Source organism: Peromyscus leucopus, chromosome 7 (genome assembly GCF_004664715.2).
Source record: "Peromyscus leucopus breed LL Stock chromosome 7, UCI_PerLeu_2.1, whole genome shotgun sequence".
In the NCBI taxonomy this organism is placed as follows: domain Eukaryota; kingdom Metazoa; phylum Chordata; class Mammalia; order Rodentia; family Cricetidae; genus Peromyscus; species Peromyscus leucopus.
The window spans coordinates 87,980,793-88,002,047 of NC_051069.1; the positions used below are offsets into that span (position 1 = coordinate 87,980,793).

The 21,255-nt window shown below is 43.5% G+C and overlaps 1 protein-coding gene across 5 annotated transcripts in view; it reads right to left on the minus strand.

Moving 5' to 3' along the window:
- Nucleotides 1-1,560: 1,560 nt before the first annotated feature.
- The window catches only part of Armc8 (armadillo repeat containing 8), a 95,472-nt gene continuing 75,777 nt past the window's right edge, over nucleotides 1,561-21,255 (minus strand). For all 5 annotated transcript variants that reach the window (XM_028869969.2, XM_037207870.1, XM_028869970.2 and 2 more), the window contains 4 exons: nucleotides 13,547-13,642; nucleotides 9,055-9,127; nucleotides 7,667-7,760; nucleotides 1,561-4,047 (listed from right to left, as the gene is read on the minus strand). In XM_028869969.2, the coding sequence (XP_028725802.1) occupies nucleotides 4,014-4,047; nucleotides 7,667-7,760; nucleotides 9,055-9,127; nucleotides 13,547-13,642 (297 nt within the window). In that variant the 3' untranslated portion in view covers nucleotides 1,561-4,013. The remainder of the gene's footprint in view (nucleotides 4,048-7,666; nucleotides 7,761-9,054; nucleotides 9,128-13,546; nucleotides 13,643-21,255) is intronic.

Consider the following 21,255-nt stretch of genomic DNA (forward strand, 5'->3'; position numbering starts at 1 on the left):
AGTGTAAAGTCCATGACCTTAGTCACCTCTGATGTGTACCCCATGATACACCTCAGGATCTGTCCTGGTCCCTCATGACCGTGTACTCAGCAGTTGTTAGGATCCACTATTCCAAACTCCAGGCAACAGAGCACAGCGGGGCCATCCTCTTTTTGTGTGTGGGCTTGAGAGGCCCTCCATGTCATGGCTTCCACACAACAAGCATCAGTTACAGCTCCAAACTACCTATGGGAGGGTGTGTACCCAACTGACAGCTACCTCATCTCCCCAAAGTCAGGATGCTAGGGGCCTTATCTCTGGCAAGAGGAAAGCTGGAGCAACCAAGGTCTCTCAAAGCAGGGAAGAGGGAAGACTGGGTGGGGACCTGGGCCTGAGGGTGAGATGCTGGTGTGACAGTTTGAGCCCTTCCGAGGAGGCAGAGGGGAGGACGAAGCTGGACACTGGGAGCACGGTGCAGTACAGGGACATACTCCTTCACTGCTCTGGCCTGAGCGTGCTGTGTGCTCAGCACTGCATTGTTTTAAGAATCTGTAGGATTCGTGGCATAAAGAATGGAGTTGGGGAAGGGGCTCCCTTAAGTGGCTGTGAAGATCAGCCCACTTTCAGGGGACAGCATTCTTGGGAGGGGCTCCACTCTAAGGGCTGGCTGTGGCCTGCTCTCAGTGAGAGCTACACTGGCCTGGCAACAGCAGAAACAGGAGCCTGGAGCTGCAAAGACAGAGTGGCTGGCTCTGCCCTCTATACCATACATAGCCTTAGAGTTCTCTCAGCTCTCCTTGAGGATAGGTCATGGGGTAAATGAATGAGCCTTTGCTCATTCAGAGAAGGTAAGGTAAGACCTACCCCAGTTAGAAGATGTTGGAACCCCTTCTGCTGGCTCTCTACCAAGACAAGGAGAGACAATGTCCCCTTCCTCAGGCTTAACACATTTTTCCTAGGGAAGTTATGAAAAAGGGGGCTACCTGGTCTTCCACCTTTGGTCACTTTGGGCACCCCAGAGATCCACACCACCAAACTTCTCTTCCCCTAACAGCTACCTCATGGCACTCTTTCTCTGTCCTCATGCTCTGGGGCAGGTGTCCCTGGGTTTCTATTTCCAGTGAGGCCTTGTGCGGAGCTGTGGGAAGATGTAGATTCAGAGGGCAGCGCTTCAGTATGGAAGTGAGGAACAGCTGTGTGCCCCTGCAGAAGGACAGCAGTCGGTCATTTGTCAGACTCAGTCTGACTTCAGCAGGTGCCGGCAAGGGAGGTAAGAGGGTTCGGGGAAGGGGAAGACACAACAGAGCAGATTGGGGGTGGGTCTTGGTGGCTGGGAATGGGTACCCATAAAGGGTCTGCAGCCTTGCCAGGGGCCAGAGAGAGGGGCCCTCAGACTACTGCAGGTGCCTCTGAGAGCCATAACTGGCTTGAGGTTATTGACCTCCATTCCACAATGCAAAACCACCTCACAGCCCTTCACTTCCCACAAATCACAGCCTCTAAAAGCCAGTCCACACCATCTTCTACCATTTCCTTATGCTCCAGTCATTTGGAAAACAGACTCCTTTTAAGAAGTTGCCATGATTTTTCTTGGCTTTTATTAGCATGTGTTAAAATCATATTATCCAAACACTACCAGAAGAACACATATTGTTCTGAATAAAGTGCTTAAGGAAAAAAAAATGCAACTTATTAAATTGGACATTCTTTTCTAGTTCATAAATTTTGGGTTACAATCAGGGCACAAAGGAGAAACAGAATGCAGTATTAGAGCGAGAAGCTTCAGTAAGAACTTGGGTGTAGACATAAGACCATGTCCCATTTTCCCACTTCCTTGCTGACCAAACACTGCACCTGCATAGAGCAGCAGACAGCTTTGTTTTAATAAATACATTTCCCTTCATTCAGATCAGAAAAGTTAATTATAGTAAAGCACTTTTTATGTGACCACTGCTTATACCCACAGGCAAGATTTATCCACAGAGTTCAAGGCGTCTTCAGCCCTCTCATGCTATTTGGGTTCAAGATTGTCTCAAGCAACGTGTTATTGGTTTCTTTATATTTACTGGTACTTCCTAAAACTGACGCTGTAGCATTTTGTGTTAAAATGCTATCCAAGGGTACAGTCTCAGCACCAGAAGTGGCAATGAGCAGGCCCTCATAAGGCTTCATTCCCAGTAAACTAGGTTTCCTTTGAGCTAGTTTTCTCACACTAGCACTCTGACACCTGCACAAAACCCAAGTTCTGCTGTGACAGCTTTTAAATCAGCAATATTCTGAAAGAAAAACATAAACAAAAACAAAAACAACAACTTGGAAATCTCTGTGTCTGCATCTTGGGTGGTCATATGGAGAACAGGAAACATTGCATTAAATACATTTAAAAACATTCATTTGCAATCAACCACATTTAAGTCTCCCAAGGAAGGTGCAGGCTGGTGAGAGGACAGCTCGAAGGTGAGCAACCCCGTGAGGAGTGACTGGTGGGAGGATGTGGACCCTGGCGGCTGTACCCACTCACTGCAAGCTTCCGGACCACAGACCGCACACCCGGCCTGCCATGCTTCTGATTTCCTTCTAGTAAAAGGAAGGCTGGCCCTACCTCTGTTGAGTTCACTTGAAGGGACCAGAAGTTAGAGCAAAAAATTATTAAAAAAATAAAAATAAAAAGAAGTCATCTTCAGTCATCCTGGGGGGATTCCCTTTCCTTCTCTCAACACTTAGTATTTTAGCTTCATTTGGGAAAAGACTTCCCATCTCATTCTAGGAACGCACAACAACCAGGCATCCCCAGCTACTGTGCGGCCTTCACTGGGATGGTCAGGAAGCAGCTTTCTGGAGGATAGAAGGAAGAGATGCTCCTATCTTGCTGCTGCTTTCCAGGATGTGTTTGCAGAACAAGCTGGTCTCACAGTGATCTATGCTGCTGCAGGAAGCACGAAGTGATCTGGCTTGTATCCGGAAGGGGCAACCTGCTCTCCAGGTCTGTTTCTGAACCCTGCCAGATACTGCTACACTAATGACAGGATTTCGGGAAGTCGGGAGGCTCAGGTCTCCAGGCCTGTCAGAGGCACCCCACCTGAGCCCCCCTAGGCTTCCTCTATCAGTAGTTCTATCTCCCTTGGATGGGTCAAAAACCTACAATGACTATTACCTCACTCTGCTCCATTCCACCTTCCTTCTGACTTGGAAGCCTGAGAACTTACTGAATTAGGCTGAAAAAAACAAAATGAAACAAAACAAAAACAAAGGCTTTGTACCTGCTAATATTGACGGCAGTAAGAGGCTAGCTTACTATCTGCACAGCACCATGTACAGCGCCTGTTATTCAGGTCGACTGTAGCCAACTTTTCTTTGTCTTTTTTTTTTCTTTTTTGTTTTTATAAAGAAAATCTATGTAAGTTGAGGTTCAGAAATGCATATATTTTTTACTTACAAATATTCATCTGACCAAAATTCAACATAACTTTTATGGAACACTAAACAATTGTTTTGCTTTTAAAATAACATTTCATTCAAACTGTATATAATTCAGTAAAGTTTTTTTATACAGCAAGCAATGCTTAAACCCTGGAAAATCTGTAGAAAAGAGATTTTCACACAAAATAAGAAAAGAAAAATCTGAGGTATCCCTCACCCACACAGCCATTCATTCTAACTCACATATGTGCGTGTACACACACACACACACACACACACACACACACACACACACACACACTCATTCTTGCTCACAAAGTGGCTGCAGCATAGGCAAAAAATTGTAGGTCCAAAGGAAAATGATTGATTGTTCTAATAAAGAGTCCAGGTAGCTCAGAAACAAAACAAAACAAACACAATAATCCTCTGAGGAAATTACTACCTCAAAAACGGTTCTCAAGATGAATTTGAGATCTAAGCCTACTAAACTGCTTTGCAAACAGCTCCCTGCAGTCCAAGGTGACGTGTGCAAATAGAAGGAGTCAAATGAGGCTAGCTCCCGTACTTCCTTAAACCAAGGTGTGGGGTGCTCGCAGGTGCCCAGGGCGCGCCCATCATGCCAGGTACTGCTGCAGCGCCGTCTTTGCCCTGAAATCACAAAGTTCCCGTTAGCCACCATCTCACAACTGCAGCTGAGGGAAACCGCCTGTGGCTAGTGGTAGCTGAGAGGGAGTGTGTTAAGCTCTGCTGAGCACCTCCTTCATGGGGCACTCAACATTTTCCCCATTTCCCCCTGGGTTCTTTTGGACAGCTCTACGATGTTCCTACAGTTGGGATGGATCTGGAAATCTGACTTGTTCGTACTGCTGTGTGGATTGTATGTAGCAATACCTAGGGCTAGGGGAGGACACTGGGAAGCTGACCCAGGCCAAGGTGCTGAGGCACCTGACAGACATGAGCCTGTCAGGCGAAGCTGCCTCAGAACTATGAAGGTTAAAGTCTGGCAGCCTACAAAGAAGACACAACTGTGGAGTTAGGAAGTCTGTCCTCAGAAATGGTCACCCTGCCTAACTTAAAGAAAGAAAAGGCCCAAACTGGTAATTGCCATTAGTTGATCAAAGTGGTACTAACAGACTCAAGGACAGCTGCTACTGTAAAGTCAAAGGTATAGTCTTATGTGTTTTGTGTTTGTTCTTCTGTGTGTTTTTGACAGTCACTCTCTCTGGACTCTAGGCTGGCCTAGAACTTACTATGTCACCTCTTTTGGCCTTGAACTCGAAATGATCCTCCTATGCATGCTCCTGTGCTGAGATGTTACAGATGTTTTTGAAGTAGAGCCCAAGAATTGCCTTGTCTGGCTGGCAGACTTCACTGTGCTATGTCATTATGTATACATGATGGTCTTAATCAAAATCCCGTCTCAGTCTTTATTCAGTCCATGTGGTGGTGCGCATCTCTAACAGCACTACAGAGGTGAAGTCAGGAGAAGGAACACGAGTTCCAGGCCAGCCTGGGCTACAGGGTGAGACCCTGACCTCTCACCCAAATAACAAGTGAACCTGCTGATTCAACTGTTAGGTCTTTCTATTCCTAGTAGGCTGTTTGACTTCTTCGGGGCTCCAGAGTGTATGTTCACTGTTTCTACTACATTTTATCTAAGGAGTCTTTAGAGGACAGACAGGCTGAGGAGCTCACTCCTTGGATTTTTTTCTCTTCCTTAAGGCAGGCAGGATTTTTTTCTCTTGCCACGTGAACCAGCTTACACTACAGCCAAGGCTGGGCTCAAACCCACGATCCTCTTCTCAGCTTCCTGGGTGCTGAGATCACACGTGAGCGCCCCCAATCCCAGATAGCTCCCTTTTCTTTTAATAAGGATTTGTGTGTGGCAAGTGGAAACCCAAAACTTACATGCCACACAAATTTGGAGAAACAGCACCAGCTTGGCCTAAATCAATACAGGCCAGAACTCAAATCTATTCCAGTTCATGTTGATGAGGCCTTTCTTTGAACTCTAGATCCCCCAAAGACAATTTTACGTAGGTTTTCTCTTCCAAGCAAATCTAAGCAGAACTCTCAATTAGCAGCCTGGCTCTCAGTCAGAGAGGTGGGCTGCCAAAGCCCACCAGTTAAGCCAGCAGCCATGGAGGGAAGGCCAAGACTCCAGCCTGCAGCATGTGGCTGACCTCACTTGCCTTTGGTCCTATGCTCACATGATTGGCACCTGGGGCTACCAATTACTCAGACTCATCTCCCCTAACCTATGGGACAATAAGCTTCAGGGAGGCAGAAGCCCAGCCTGCTCGGGAAACTTCGGGAGTCTGGAATCACTGGACACACTGATAACTAAGACAGTGTGAGAGTTCCACAGGTACTATGGGAGCAGAGGAGGTGCTGACGTGGTCACGGAGGAGGCATGGCTTCTTAGAAATGGAAGGTCAGGAGGAAGAATAGTGACCAGTGGGCATTTCTCCCCTTGCTTTCAGGATGCCTACACGCCTGCATAACTGCCTAACCCACAAGTTGTCCCGTCTGCTCTCTTCCTGGAGTTTTCTCATCTGTCATAAATGTTGACAGGTCCTGGATCTCGTTCTTAGCATTCTCCCTCATCTTGTTCTTACTCTCTCCTTCAGTGACTTTCTCCAGTTCCATATTTGAACACCATTCAAATTTACACCAGTCACATTTTCCTGAGTTCTTGGATATCAAACAGGCACCCCAAAGTCAGCATACACAAATAAGAATTCAATTCTGTCTATCCACCTAACTCCCCCACATCCCCATCATCTTGGTAAACATAATGCCCTCTCCCCCACTATTCAGGTCAAACCTAGATACTTTCCTTTGCTCTTATTCTAAGACTCCATAGCAAGTCCTGCAGACTTGCTCCTGTCTCCCTCCCCAAAGCTCTCTAACAACTGCCTTCCATAAAAAAGCCTGAGTCCTTATTACTAGGGGTCCTTCCTAAAAGCTTAGACAACTCGTTGAGATCTGGTGAGATCTGGCCCTCCCACTATGATCAGCCCCTTCATTACTTTTCTCCAGCTCCATTGCTCTTCTTGTATATCTAGTCTTCAGCATACGAAATTCACCCCTGTACCTCAGAGCTTTTGAACTAACTGGGCTCCCGGCCTAGAATATTCTCCCTCTAAATTCTGTCATTTCAAGCAGGCCTATGATGAGACACCACACCCTCAGAGAGACCTTTTCGGGCTACACAATATGAAAGAAATGTTCTTTATTTCTTATGGTTCCTGCCATCACCTGATCTATATCTATTTGTTTAGTGTCTGACTTTTGTACTAGGATCTAAGTTGCACGCAAGCAAGGACTTCACCAAGTTATTTACCTTTTTATAATTAAACCTAAAACAGTGAAGATAGTGGAATATAGAGTGGGTCATTTTTGAAAAACACTGAACAATGTTTGAGACATGAAGGGGAGACAACCAGGGTGGCCAATCACATGGGACAGAATGTGTAATGCCTGAAGGTATGACATTGTAAGCAAGCAGGGATGGCTACATTATAGGGTGGGCATGAGAAAGGGATAAATGTGAAAGGCAGAGCCAGATATGAAGGCATGAGGGCTTCTAGGACTTTTTTTTTTTTTTGGTTTTTAGAGACAGGGTGTCTATGTGTGACTTTGGAGCCTGTCCTATAACTCACTCTGTAGCCCAGGCTGGCCTCAAACTCAGAGATTTGCCTGTCTCTGCCTCTCAGTTGCTGGGATTAAAGGCGTGCGCCACCACTGCCTGGCTCTGAGCTATCTTAACATACATAGAGTAAAAGAGCAGAAGTTCCCAGCTATTATTCTCAGAAGTGAGCAGGAACATGAAGGCTGTTGTAAGAGTAGAGGAAAAGCATCTCTTGGTTCTTGGAGCTTTGACTCTACCTCTTGCCCCTCCAAGGAGTGGTGAGCTCCCGGAGACAGAGGCTCCCTGTTGCAATGGCATAAGGCAGAGCTCAATGAAACTCTGAGCCAATGAGTGTTTATGTGAGTTTAACCACCGTCTCTACACCCACACGATGGAAGAAGAGACCCAAACAAGTTGTCCTACCTCCACACACGTGCCATGGTACACATGCACCCACCCTCATACATACATAAACACGTATAAAAAAATCAAACGCAACTGCTGGTTCACAGTTAAAAATGAAGGACAACAATCTGAGACATCTTACAAGGGTGGCTGCATAAGTTACTAAAACAGCTCAAACCTTTCACAACAGAACTGAGGATGGCCCAAAGCCATTATGTCAATACTCACTTGTCACAAAGGTTTGAGTCTGGCGACTGACTCAGTTTGTGAAGAATATCTACAATGCCCATATCTCGTAATTTATCCTGGCGTTCCTGTGAACCTAAAAGATTGAAACTACTAGGTTACTGGAAACACGATGGAGGATGTCGTTCTCCTCTAGCTTTACCAGAGTCGTTCACTCCAACCCTTCTGTCCCCTACCATCCTCATGTAGTATGATTCCTTCATGCCTGAAACTTCCTCACAGCCATCTACCTGTCTTCCCTGCCTCTTGAACCCCGTTCCTTCAAGTCCACCCTGGGTTCTGCGGATGAGTTAACTCTTGCATGGACCTTGGAGTCAGGCACACTCTTTGGCCTGGCCTAAGACCCTGTGTCACTAGGAACCAGCTTTTAAGGACAAACCAACAGTTTCTGGCAGGAACACTTTACCTATTCTGTTTTTCACTCCTTGATCCTCCCAGCACTTCTTGCTGCCTCTGTGATAGATAGCACATGTGGCATTTCTAATCCCATACTGCTCTGTTCTGTCTTCCAATTAGACTACCAGCCTGAAGCCTGGTTTTGATGTCCGGGGTCACATACAACCCTTGGTATCAAGGCCTGTGCATTATATCTGGTTTTGCTTCCTTGCACTTTGTTCTATAATATTCTGAATGTGAAGTACATGAAGCTCCCTGGAGTTTCTTCCCCACTAAATGACCAAGTGACTCATGCATGCACCACCCTCTCTACACCCAGTGGCCCAGACTCTCTAGGGACAGGCTCCAGAAACTGTATTCATAGGCTTTCCTAGGTAGTTTTAATGTAGCCAACCTGGAGGTGAGACTCAGAGCTCTCTGCAATCTGACTCCTGCCCTGGTTCCATAAAGAGAAACCCAGGAAGCGCAAAGAACGTCCATTCCTAGAGCTTGCCTCTGAGTTAACTGGCCTAGTGTAAAACGTGAATCTGCAGCTTAAGGGAGAACCTTTCACCCAAGAAGGCTCATTACCCACTGGTCTCAGCACCGCCTCACACATGCCCTCTTTGCCATCATGTTATCTGCATCGTTTCTAAATGTGCATCCTCACTCAAAATGAAAGACCCAACTCAGACCACCTTCTTCAAAGGCAACTCAGTGTCCTTTTCATCAGTCCTCTCAAAGGCGGGGCCTGGTGCTTCCTTCCGATCCTTACCCCTTGTAATCTAGTACCAGGATGGCTTGAAGTATGGGGGTAGGGGCTACAATTCAGCAGCAAGCATCTGGCTTACTCAGGTTAATACTACTGATTCTCACAGCAAGAAACCTCTGTAATATTAGGAACCAGCTAGTCCAACTGTGTAAGGGATCTGCTTTCCCTATGTAAATATTTCCTTGCAAAATTTTCTTTGGAACAAACTTTACCAATATCTTACCTTCTTCTTCATTCCATATGAGGTTTGATATACAAAACATAGCGGCAAGCTGCAGTTTGACGTGGGAATGACCCTAGTGACGTAGAAAAGGAATAAAAATCAAAATGGGGGTAATTTTACTGCACATCATTTTTCTCATGACATACCATAGGTAATTCTAAGAGCCTACAGTTCTGAACCAGAGGCCATAAACCTGAGGAACTAAAAGTTACCACTCAAGAAAATAAAGGTCAGGCTAAAAGCAATGGGAAATGGTGGGAAATCTGGCCAATTGAAGAGTGCAACTCTTGCTAAGACACAAAATTTAAAAAATGCATCCAGTGGATTCTGGTTGATTTTTACAACCTAGCTATTACAAAATAGCTCTGAGGTCATGGGTGAGAAGTTGTGCTTTAATGCATGTGCCCAGAAACGAAGGTACCTAACAGCTCTACACTGTCGACTAGCCTGTGTTCTCTTAGTCACTGGCAGTGATGAATTGGGCACCTAACAGTTCTATGTTCTCAACTAGCCTGTGTTTTCAGTCACTGGCAGTGATGAACTGGATGTAGCCTTCATATTAGCTCTTCAGTTACTATCTTGCTCAAGTAGTCCAACAATTCCTCTGGGATAGGAAATGAAGCTATGGTCAGGAAGTTCATGAACAATCAGATTTAAGCACACTTTATAAATAGTTTATTTTCCTGATGCTACTTGTTCAAAGTAAGAATGATAGAATACATCTGGCTTCTGGAATAATGGAATTATCTTATTTCTATATGAATATCCCAAAGAACTAGATCAAACTGCTACCTGACTTCTCAAATGTCACAACTATGACTGAGGAGCTTCATACTCTAACACATGATTCTTCCTTATTTTCCAATATGTACCATAAGTGCAACCTCTCCTGGTTAAACTGGATTGTTTATCCTTATAGACTGCTTTTTCCTAGATGAAAGATAACTCTAAATAGTAAACAACCTTCAGATTATTTCCCTGCTTGTCCATTTTAAAGGTCGTAAATAAGGCTGGAGAGATGGCCCAGCAGACAAAAGTACTGATTGCTCTTCCAGAGGAGGCAGACTTGATTCCCAGCTGCTCTTCCAGAGGACGCTGACTTGATTCCCAGCACTCACACGGCAACTCACAACTGCCTACACCTCCAGTTCCATGAGATCCAATGCCCTCTTCTGACCTCTGAAGGCACTAGGCACACATGTAGTGCATATACATACACTCAATCACACACACACACACACACACACACAACAAAAACAATTAAAAAAAAATTAAAAAATAGGGGGGGGAGAGAGGTCAGATTAAAGCACACTGCTTTAATCTGATTCAATCCAGCACACATGTGTCACAAATCTTAATGAGATCTGGCACCTCTCGTATACATAATAAAAAAAAAAAAAAAAAAAAAAAAAAAAAAAAAATCAGGCGTGGTGGTACATGCCTTTAATCCCAACACTTTGGAGGCAGAGGCAGGCAGAATCTCTGTGAGTTTGAGAACAGCCTGGTCTACAGATCGAGTTCCAGGACAGCAAAGGCTGTTACACAGAGAAATCCTGTCTCAAAAAACCAAAACCAACCAACCAAACAAATCATTAAAAATAAATAATAACTAAGTAGTTAATGTACATCTGAAGGAACACCAACTGCATGATATGCTCAAGGATTTCTAGAAGTCTAAGGTGAAGTTATCTCTACAGGCAGGACTACAAATATATCAAGAAAAATCAAAGAACTAGGCATGGCTTCCTCCACTAGAATTTTTTGGTTATTCTTCTTTTGCCTGTCAATAGTTTTAAAGATATATTCACTGTGGGCTCATTAAACCAAGAGAATAAAACCTGTCACCTACTTCCAGTGTCAGGCTAAAGCGAGTAAACTGAACAAATGGACTTACAGCAAGAAATCAATTTGTCACTCACTCAGTAACAAGGGGGCTGGAGTGGTAGGAACTCAGCTTAGTGAGTATGCACAGAAGCTCTCTTCGAAGGAGGCAACATTTAAACAGAGACTTAAAGAAAAGGAAGAAGCTAGATGTCGAAACATCACAAGGCTATGAGCTCCAAAAAGAAAACGTCTTGAGGGGATCTGATGGGTGTACATTCAAAGAGTTTGTAGGTTAGAGTAGAGACTGTGGGTTCCACTCGGAATTCAGAGGAAGCCCCTGAAGGTGTGCAAGAGACAAGATCTGACTTACACTTTCAGAGTATCACTTTGGTTGAGGGAACTGGATATAGTTCTAAGGCTACCACTACCACATAGGCAATCAGACAGGAGATGCAAAAGCATGGACTCCAGTGGAGGCAGCAGCAATGGGAAGATGTGAACAGAGTCAAAACTGGTTTTTGAGAAAGGGTTCACAGGACTTGCTGATAATCTAGACAATTGTGTGAACATGGCTGGAGAAATCAAAGGAGCATCTGATTTGAGCACTGGAGGAGATGGCAGAGGAGACGTGTAAATTTAGGAGACACTGACTTATGAAGAAGCCCAAAGGCTGTCTGTCAGACAGCACAAGAAGGTGCCAAGTAGGCCGGAGGGTACCAAGTCCAGAGTCCTGAAAGGAGGGCCAGGCTTTGGATACAAAATGAAAATGACTCAGAGGTGGAAAAACAAACAATGGCAGAGATGAGAGTCCATTAGGCCAGTGGTCTTCCTCTATCTCATACATAAGAATAACTTAAATCCTGGGTAACTAAGTCATATCCTTGGCTTTTTTATTAGATGACAATCTTGGGAGGGCGAGGAGAAAGCAAACCGTGAGAGCTCCTTAGGAGCTCTAGTGTGCAACCAGAGTTGCAGACCAGCAACCGCAGGAGAGCAGACAGCAGAAGGGACTGTCTGGGGTATGGTGTCAGGGAAGCCAAGAGGAAGGGATGTCTCTAGGAGGAAACAGCTGGCTGAGTTCAAGTCAGCTCTCGGTAGCGAGTATAAGGAAGGAAAATAGCTTTCAGACTGGGCATCACAGAAGTCACCAGTGACCTTCACTAGAATAGCTGCAGTTGAGTGATGAGGATGAAGCCAGATTAAGTAGGTTGGAGCAACTGTGAAGGCAAGAAAGGAGTGAGAATATGCAGACGATGCTTTTAGAAAAAGGGGGTTTTGAATAGCAGTAGGAAACTGGTGTATACCTTGATGACTCAGTGAACAGAGGTGGTGAGGTCAAGCTCCATCCTTCCAGTGCTGCGGAGTGAGGCCAGTGCATGTGCACTGGAGATGTTCTACCACTAGGGGAACTTTCAAAAGACAGAAGACACTACGTGGTGATGAAAAGACAAGGGAATTACCGGTTCAAGTGTAGGTTTTTACTCAACGAACACCGAGTAGGTATTTGGGCCGGGCACTATGAAGGTGGTAGAAATAAAATGGTGCACATGTGCCTCAGTCCTCACTTTGACAGGGACAGTAGACACACAGAGCTATGTCACTACATGGACTGAACTGCTCTGAAGAAAACAATGCTACAACTCACACAAGAGGGGGTCCAGAGATGAAGGACCAGCTCAGCTGAGATAGAAGGGTGGGGAGTTAGAGAAAGAAGTGTCCCTGGTGGAGAAGTCAGAATGGATAAAGGACCTCAGGTAGGAAAAAATGTGACTTCATTTAGGAGCTAGAAGGCAGCCACATAGTGAACAAAGGCAAGGGGGATGAAATGAACCAGGTGTACCACCGAGTACTTACCAGGCCTTTGTAAGAGGCCAAGAATTTGATCAAAGGAGCTGGGGGTGTCGGGGTATGTGGATTTTGTCTTCTGTTCTTTTAGTACATTGAAGAGTAAGGCAACACAAAGCAATAGGGACTGGAGAATTAAGCTTAAAAGATCTTCAAGCAAAAAAGTATGAACCTATTCTGGGGAGAATGGAGGCACAGCTTATGAAAGAATTAAGGAAGGACACAAGACTGGGTTTGTAAACACGAATCATCCAGCTCATTTCTGTGCATTTAAATTTCTATGTAATTATTAACTATGAAATGTCCAGTGAAAAGAAGACAGCTTTGCTCGAGGAAGGAGCGGGGAGACATCCTTCATGGTTGGAATGCTGTTGTGAAAATGGACAAAATGAAAAGAGATGGAGGTGTTTAGGATCAGATTTTGGTGCTGACCTGACAGTGTCCCATGGTGACAACATGACCCAGCAGTAGGTGGCAGGCTGTGTGTTTGGAAGTAAACATATCAAAGAAGTAAGGTACCAGCTGTCTAGAGGACTCATGCCCCACAGGACTGAGAGATCTGAGAGAGACAGGGCTGAGAACCAAGAGCCCAAGTCTTTAGTAAGAGAGAGGTGGAGGGCAAACAGCCAGGGTGGGAGCTGGGTGGTAGTACTAACAGTGCCCACAGCACGTTTCTAGGGGTTGGGCTTGCTTTTTACAGTTCAGGATCCAAACTCTTTGAATGTGTTACAGAGTAGTGAGCATTCTCCTATACAGTTTGTTTAGAGCTGCAATGCTACAGACCTTGTCTTCTAGTTCTGCAGTAAAAGGCACTAAGGCTTACCATGTAATATTTGATTTTCTGCAGGATGTCATCATTGGTCATAATAAGTTCTTTCGCTGTTGTCCCATCTGCTATGTTGGCTAGGATACACAGTGTCTGGAAAAGAACAGAGAGCCAGCGATCAAGAAAGCTCCCTCGGGAGGCTAGAGAGATGGCTCAATGGTTAAGAACACGTGCTGGTCTTGCAGAAGAACCAAGTCTGGTTCCCAGCATCCACAGGGTGGCTCACAACCACCAATAACTCCAGTTCCAGGGGGTCTGATGCCCTCTTCTGACCTTTGTGGGCACCAAGTACAAACATAGCATATAAACATACATTCAGACAAAACACTCATACACATAAAATAAAATTTGAAGATAAAGTTTCCAGAAGATTGTGGAAAATTTCTCATCTGAAGGTGCACAGCTTCTCATGGGTTCTATCATGAATGTCCTGATTCTCATTTCCTGTCATTATTGCCAACCACAGTAACCATAACCAAGAAAAGTCTACCTTATACAAACAAGAACTCAAACACTTCAGTCATTTCTTTCTGGACTTTAAGCCACAGTCATGTAAAGGCTGCTGCATCACCACATTAAGTTATCTTTTCTTAAAAATGTGGTTCCTGCATTCCTAACATAATAAAGGCAATTTATAGCAAGCCAACAGCAAACATCAAATTAAATGGAGAGAAACTCAAAGCGATACCACTAAATTCAGGAACAAGACAAGGCTGTCCACTCTCCCCATATCTATTCAATATAGTACTAGAAGTTCTAGCTAGAGCAATAAGACAACAAAAGGAGATCAAAGGGATACAAATTGGAAAGGAAGAAGTCAAACTTTCACTATTTGCAGATGATATGATAGTATACATAAGTGACCCCAAAAACTCTACCAGGAAACTCCTACAGCTGATAAACTCCTTCAGTAAAGTGGCAGGATACAAGATCAACTCAAAAAAAAAAAAAAAATCAGTAGCCTTCCTATACACAAATGATAAAGGTATGAGAAAGAAGTCAGAGAAACATCACCCTTTACAATAGCCACAAATAATATGAAATACCTTGGGATAACACTAACTAAACAAGTGAAGGACCTTTTTGATAAGAACTTTAAATCTCTAAAGAAAGAAATTGAAGATACAGAAAATGGAAGGATCTCCCATGCTCATGGATAGGTAGGATTAACATAGTAAAAATGACAATCTTACCAAAAGCAATCTACAGATTCAACGCAATCCCCATCAAAATCTCAACACAATTTTCTTTCACAGACTTGGAAAGAAAAATACTCAACTTCATATGGAAAAACAAAAGACCCAGGATAGCTAAAAGAATCCTATACGATAAAGCAACCTTTGGAGGCATCACCATCCATGACCTCAAACTCTACTATAGAGCTATAGTAATAAAAACAGCTTGGTACTGGTATAAAAACTGACATACAGACCAATGGAATCGAATTGAAGACCCTGACATTAATCCATGCACATATGAACACCTGGATTTTAACATAGAAGCCAAAACTATACAATGGAAAAAAGAAAGTATCTTCAACAAATGGTGCTGGCATAACTGGATGTCATTATGTAAAAGATTACAAATAGCTCCATATCTGTCACCATGCACAAAACTCAAGTCCAAGTGGATCAAAGACCTGAACATAAATCCAGTTACACTAAACTTAATAGAAAAGAAAGTAGGAAGCACTCTTGAACGCATTGGCACCAGAGACCATTTCCTAAATAAAACACCAACAGCACACACCCTGAGCACAACAATTAATAAATGGCACCTCTCAAAATTGAGAAGCTTTTGCAGGGTAAAAGACATAGTCAATAAGACAAAAAGACAGCCAACAGAATGGGAAAATATCTTCACCAACCCCACATCTGACAGAAGACTGATCTCCACAGTATATAAAGAACTCAAGAAACTAGACATCAAAATACTAAACAATCCAATTAAAAAATGGGCTAAAGAGCTAAACAGAGAATTCACAAAACAAAAATCACAAATGGCTGAAAAGACATTTAAAGAAATGCTCAACATCCTTAATCATCAGAGAAATGCAAATCAAAACGACTCTGAGATACCACCTTACACCTGTCAGAATGGCTACGAAAAACACCAATGACAGTCAATGTCAGAGAGGATGTGGAGCAAAGGGAACACTCCTCCACTGTTGGTGGGAATGCAAGCTTATACAACCACTGTGGAAATCAGTATGGCGGTTTCTCAGAAAATTAGGAATTGAAGTATCTCAAGACCCAGCCATACCACTCTTGGGCATATACCCAGGGAATGCTGATTCATACCATAAAGATACATGCTCAACTATGTTCATAGCAGCACTATTTGTAATAGCCAGAACCTGGAGACAACCTAGATGCCTGTCAACTGAAGAATGGATGAAGAAAATGTGGTACATATACACAATGGAGTACTTCTCAGCAGAGAAAAACAATGAAAGCATGAAATTTGCAGGCAAATGGATGGAACTAGAAAAAAATCATCCTGAGTAAGGTAACCCAAACCCAGAAAGACAATCATGGTATGTACTCACTCATAAGTGGATTCTAGATATAAAATAAAGAACAATCAGACTACAACCCACAGAACCACGGAGGCTATATATATAGCATGGAGGTCTCTAGGACGACTGTGGCTTATAATAAATTTCGGTTTTACTCAATTACTGGGCAAGCCTCAATGAAACATCTCACTATTAAGATAAGAATACATACTGTATCAAGCTGATAGTAGAAAAATAAATTAATTAATTTTAAACAATAAAAAAAAATGAAAAAAATGTGGTTCCTGTCCATGGCGCAGCAGCAGCCAGAGTCTGAGTTGATATCCACGACTCCTGTTACCATTGAGGGCTGTGTGAATTCCAGGGGTCTAAACAGTCATCTGAGGGCCTTGCTGCTGCCACTGGGACCATGGTGACATCCGGGCCTGAGCTGCTGCCAAGGGCCATGTCTGGGTATGTTCTTGCTGCAGCTGGGGTCTGTGATGATGTCTAGGGCCCATGTTGCCATAGGGGATCATAGGAACCATGCATGTTAAAATCCAAGGGCCATGCTGGCCTGGCCCCAATGACATGGGCCTAGGAGAGCTGCCCCTTACCTGAGGAGGGTGGTCCCAGTGGCCCAGACCAACCAGCTCAGCTACCACATAGACCCACATCCTGGGCCTTGGATTAGCCGACCCCAACATCTACTCCATCTACGACCTGACAGAATATGTAGAGAGACTGGTCCTGCAGAACGATAACCCAGGAGCCCCATGACTCAGGCAATGACAGGAAACCTAAGAGGAGTTTTGGTGAGGGTCCAGTGATGATGGTGTGCCAGAGGCCTTAAACCAGATCAATGACTCATTGCAATGAGTGGGTGGGGCTGAGCAGACAAAGGGTGCCACTAGGATGAATGAAGAGGTGTTGAAAAGATGGAGGAGCGAGGTGGGTTATTTTGTTTGTTTTGCTTTTAATTGATTTATTTTAGGGGGGAGTTTCTTTTGGGGGAGATGTTTCGGTGGTGAAGAGAAGATACGAAGGGACTGGGAGGTAAACGGGACTGGGGTAAATGATGAGAAATTCCCAAGGAATCAATAAAGAATTATGTTATATTAAAAAAAAAAGTAGTCCCTGGGTGCGAGGAGTGTGAATTAGTGGTGCATTAGCACACAAAGAGCCTGGTTAAATCCTGGCACCAAACGCCTACTACTGAGATAATAAATATTAAAACTCACTTCTAAGAGAAGCTCCTTTTTCAAAGACGCAGCCTCTTTGCTGGAAGTTTCCTAGGAGCCGCAACCCCCCCCCCCTTCCCTAGGACTCCTAGGGTTGTGACTGACCCTGTCTAGCAGCTACATTGGCCACGGCAACTGGGACATGTTGATGGTTTTTGAGAGACAGAAAAGGAAGCAACATGTGGAAAGGGGCTTGGTCCAAGTTGGCCTGATGAAGAGACTGGAGGGAGCCTATGCCAGTTGATGGGACAGTGTATCTTGACAGGGCATTGACAACCAGAGTTTCTGCTCAGTAGAAGGGACTGTTTTCACCAGATGCACCATTTTTCTGCCGTCAGGATTAAGGTAAAGGCAAAAGGACTTTGGCAGGGAAATCAAGACAATGCCAGATGGAACCCACCATGGGCCCATCTTCTGCAGGGCATCCAGGTGAGGTAGGAATAAGACACACACACGCTGACTTTGACACCGTTACATACACAGCTACATTTCACTGCAGAAAAAGGGAACCAAGAAAGCAAAAGTTACTGGGTACAATAAAGGCCAGAGGCAGCTTCTGGGAGGAAGCAACATGATCCCCAAGCTCAGGAATCAAAGACAGGTATGAGAGCTGAGGATGGAGCACAGACACAATTTCTTCCAGTCCTAAACCTTTTCTGTTGTAAGACTTAAGGGAATTAAGCCAAGGAAGAAACTATTTTCTTCCTCAGTCCCAAGACCTCACATGTTCTAAGGGCTCTGTGGCTTTATTTCACTTTGCTTAACACATGGCTGTAACTAGATTGCTGGGAAGCAAGAGCTGAAGTATGAACCAAAGAAGGCTACCTCTGGGACACAAGAGACAGAAAATACAACTTCTAAGCCAAGGCCTAAGCAGGTACTAAGTTAATCATGGCAGCTGGATCATGACAGAGTGTGACAACGATGTGACAATGATGGCTTATAGAAGATGTGCTGGTATGGGACAAACTGTTAGACACTACCCTAAGAAAACCAGTAATAATGGATTTGTACCGTAAAAACAAAATCTTTCATTTTTATAAGAAAACTATTATTAGGTGCAAATGCCATGTGCACATGCAGAGGTCAAAGGAGAGCTGCATGGGGTCACTTCTCTCCTGCCTTTATGTGGATTCTGGAGAGCAAAGTCACGCTGTCAGATTTGCAAGGCAAATACCTTTACTCACTCAACAATCTCAGTGACCTTTTACTTGTGTGTGTGTGTGTGTGTGTGTGTGTGTGTGTGTGTGTGTGTACGTACGTGAGTGTTTATGTTTTACATGCAAAGCTTCTATATGTATCCAAGGCTGACCTCAAACTTGCAACAATCTTCCTGCCTCAACCTTCCAAGAGTTGAGACTAGAGGCAGCTTGGATCTGTACTCTTTTTAGTTTAACTCACAGGGGTAATACATTTGAGAAGGATTTGAGAGCAACTGATTTCAAGGGATTCAAGTTTGGAACTATGGGAGCAACAGTTGTTCTGCTCACGTTCTGTCAGAAACCTACACTTCTCATAGTCAATGCCGAGAGACAATGCTTTCTTCTAATACTGGGAAGAAGGCAAATATGTCCACTCTTACTAGTTCCTATATATCTATTATATTGGGCATTCTAACTGAACAACAAAACAAAAACAATATATGTTAAAAATGTTTTCATTCACTCACAGACAGAAAATTCTGAGTAATGCACAAAAAAGGCTTAAGAGTGAACAATGAAAGATCAATGTTTAAAAATTGTCCAAATAATAGCAATGAGCATTTTTCTTTTATTGGAAATCACAGGTTTTAAAACTCATTCAAAATTGCATCAAACATATAGCGGAGGTGGGGGGGAGAGGGCTGAAGAGATGGCTCAGTGGTTACTGCTAACTCTTTTCCAGAGGACCCAGATTCAATTCTCAGCACCCACACGGCAGCTCACAACTGTCTCTAACTCCAACTCCAGATTATTAAAGGCACACACATACATGCAGGCAAAAGACACACACATAAAATGTAAAGATCTAAAAACTACACACCACACAGTAGGGTAAACTAGCAGTAGACTAAAAAGGTTCAAGGACTGCTTACCAAACCTGGGAACTGTTGCTACAGGGACTGGAGAAGATACTCAGGAGTTAAGAGTTCTTGCTGCTCTTCCAGAGGACCCAGGTTTAGTCCCAGCACCCACATGGCAGCTCACAACCATCTGTAATTCCAGCTCCAGGGGAGCTGATGCCCTCTTCTGGCCTTCAGACACCAGGCATACATGCAACACACACACACACACACACACACACACACACACACACACACACACACACACACACACACACGGCAAAACCCTCAAATGCATAAAATAAACAGTTAAACTTCTGGTGTCCTTCCCTGTGAGAAGAATCCTAAAATCCTCACTTTTAGAGTAATTCTACCATTGTCTCTCCCCAGTTTTCCTCGTTGGACACCATGTGTGCCTTTGATTTGTTTTCTTCTCACTGCTGGCTGGCTTTTATAAATTGCTGTATGAACAGAACTGCCTACCATGCTGGCTTCTGAACCTAGCTTCTTTCATGGGGCACAATGTACCTAAGATTCATCCATGCTGTGGAATGTATCAAAACTTGTCCATTGTGTTTACCCCCCACCCCTAGTTGCTACTTGGTATTCTATAGTTTAATCATTCCTTGCTTGAGTGCCATTTAATTTGTTTTAATTGTTTGGTGATTATGGGTAAAAATTCTTATAAACATTGACAGGATTTTTGTGAAAATAGCTTTTTACTTTATATACTAATTATATATGTAATTTCTAGGTACTATTAATACCTAGGTAGCAGTGCAATAACTACAACTGGACCTCTACTGTGGATTCCACATTCACAGATGGAAAAATTCCAGGGGAAAAAACTGTGTTTATAGTGAGCATATATACATTTTTCTTGTCATTATTCCTTAAGCAATACAATATTATGATTATTTACATAGCATTTATATTGTTACAAAAGAAACAACTCAGATTATTTAAAGAATACAGAAGGATGTCTGTAGATTACATACATCACTATGGCCCACTCATCTTACATACGGGACAGGAAAATGAAGGCTTTGGTATCCACGTGCAGAGGAGGGGACCAATCATCCAGACACAGAGGATAATAGTACACTTTAACATTGTAAGAAAAAAGCCATACAATTTTTCATAGTGTGTCATTTTGCATTCCCACTACATTCTTGGAGGCAACTGTATAAATGGCTATTTAAAAATGCTGGCTCTCTAGGGCTGGTGAAACGGCTCAGCAGGTAAAAGTACTTGCCACCAAGCCTGACCACCTGAGTCCCACCTGAGAAGTGACTCCTGTAAGCTGTCCTCTTTCCTCACAAGGTCACCAACAACGCCCCCCCCCCCACCAAGTAATGTAACTTAATGTTTATCTAAATGCTTGCCATTCTAAAGGATCTGTAGTGCTACTTTATTGTGGAGTATCTGTTGGCGGTTGTTTTATTTTTTGTTCTGAAAGCTTGTATCTTTTGGACACAAGTCATTGTGTTCAATGTGCTCACAGTTACTTCCCTCAGGTGAGTGTCTTGCAGTTCATGCTCCTAACAGTACACTCCATAGGATCAATGTACCTTTCCTGGATGCTATTTTAATGGTCATATCTTAAAAATCTCAATTTTTCTACTGTATTTTAAAAGATTTATAATTTTACTTTTTACATTAGATTTATGAATACACTTTTATCTAAGGTGTGAGATAAAGTTCAAAGTTAATTTTTTGGCCTTTAAAAAACTGACATCCTTTTTCCACCTCAGAATCTCTGTCAGTTATCATCAAACCATGCACATGTGAGTCTATTTCTAAACTTTGCAATTGCTTCTGTCAGCTGATGGTATATTGTCTTAAGTTCTGTGTTTTATAGTGTCTTAATCAGGTAGTGTGGAAGGATCTTCCACTTTTTTTTTTCTTTTTCTTTATAAGTAGATTA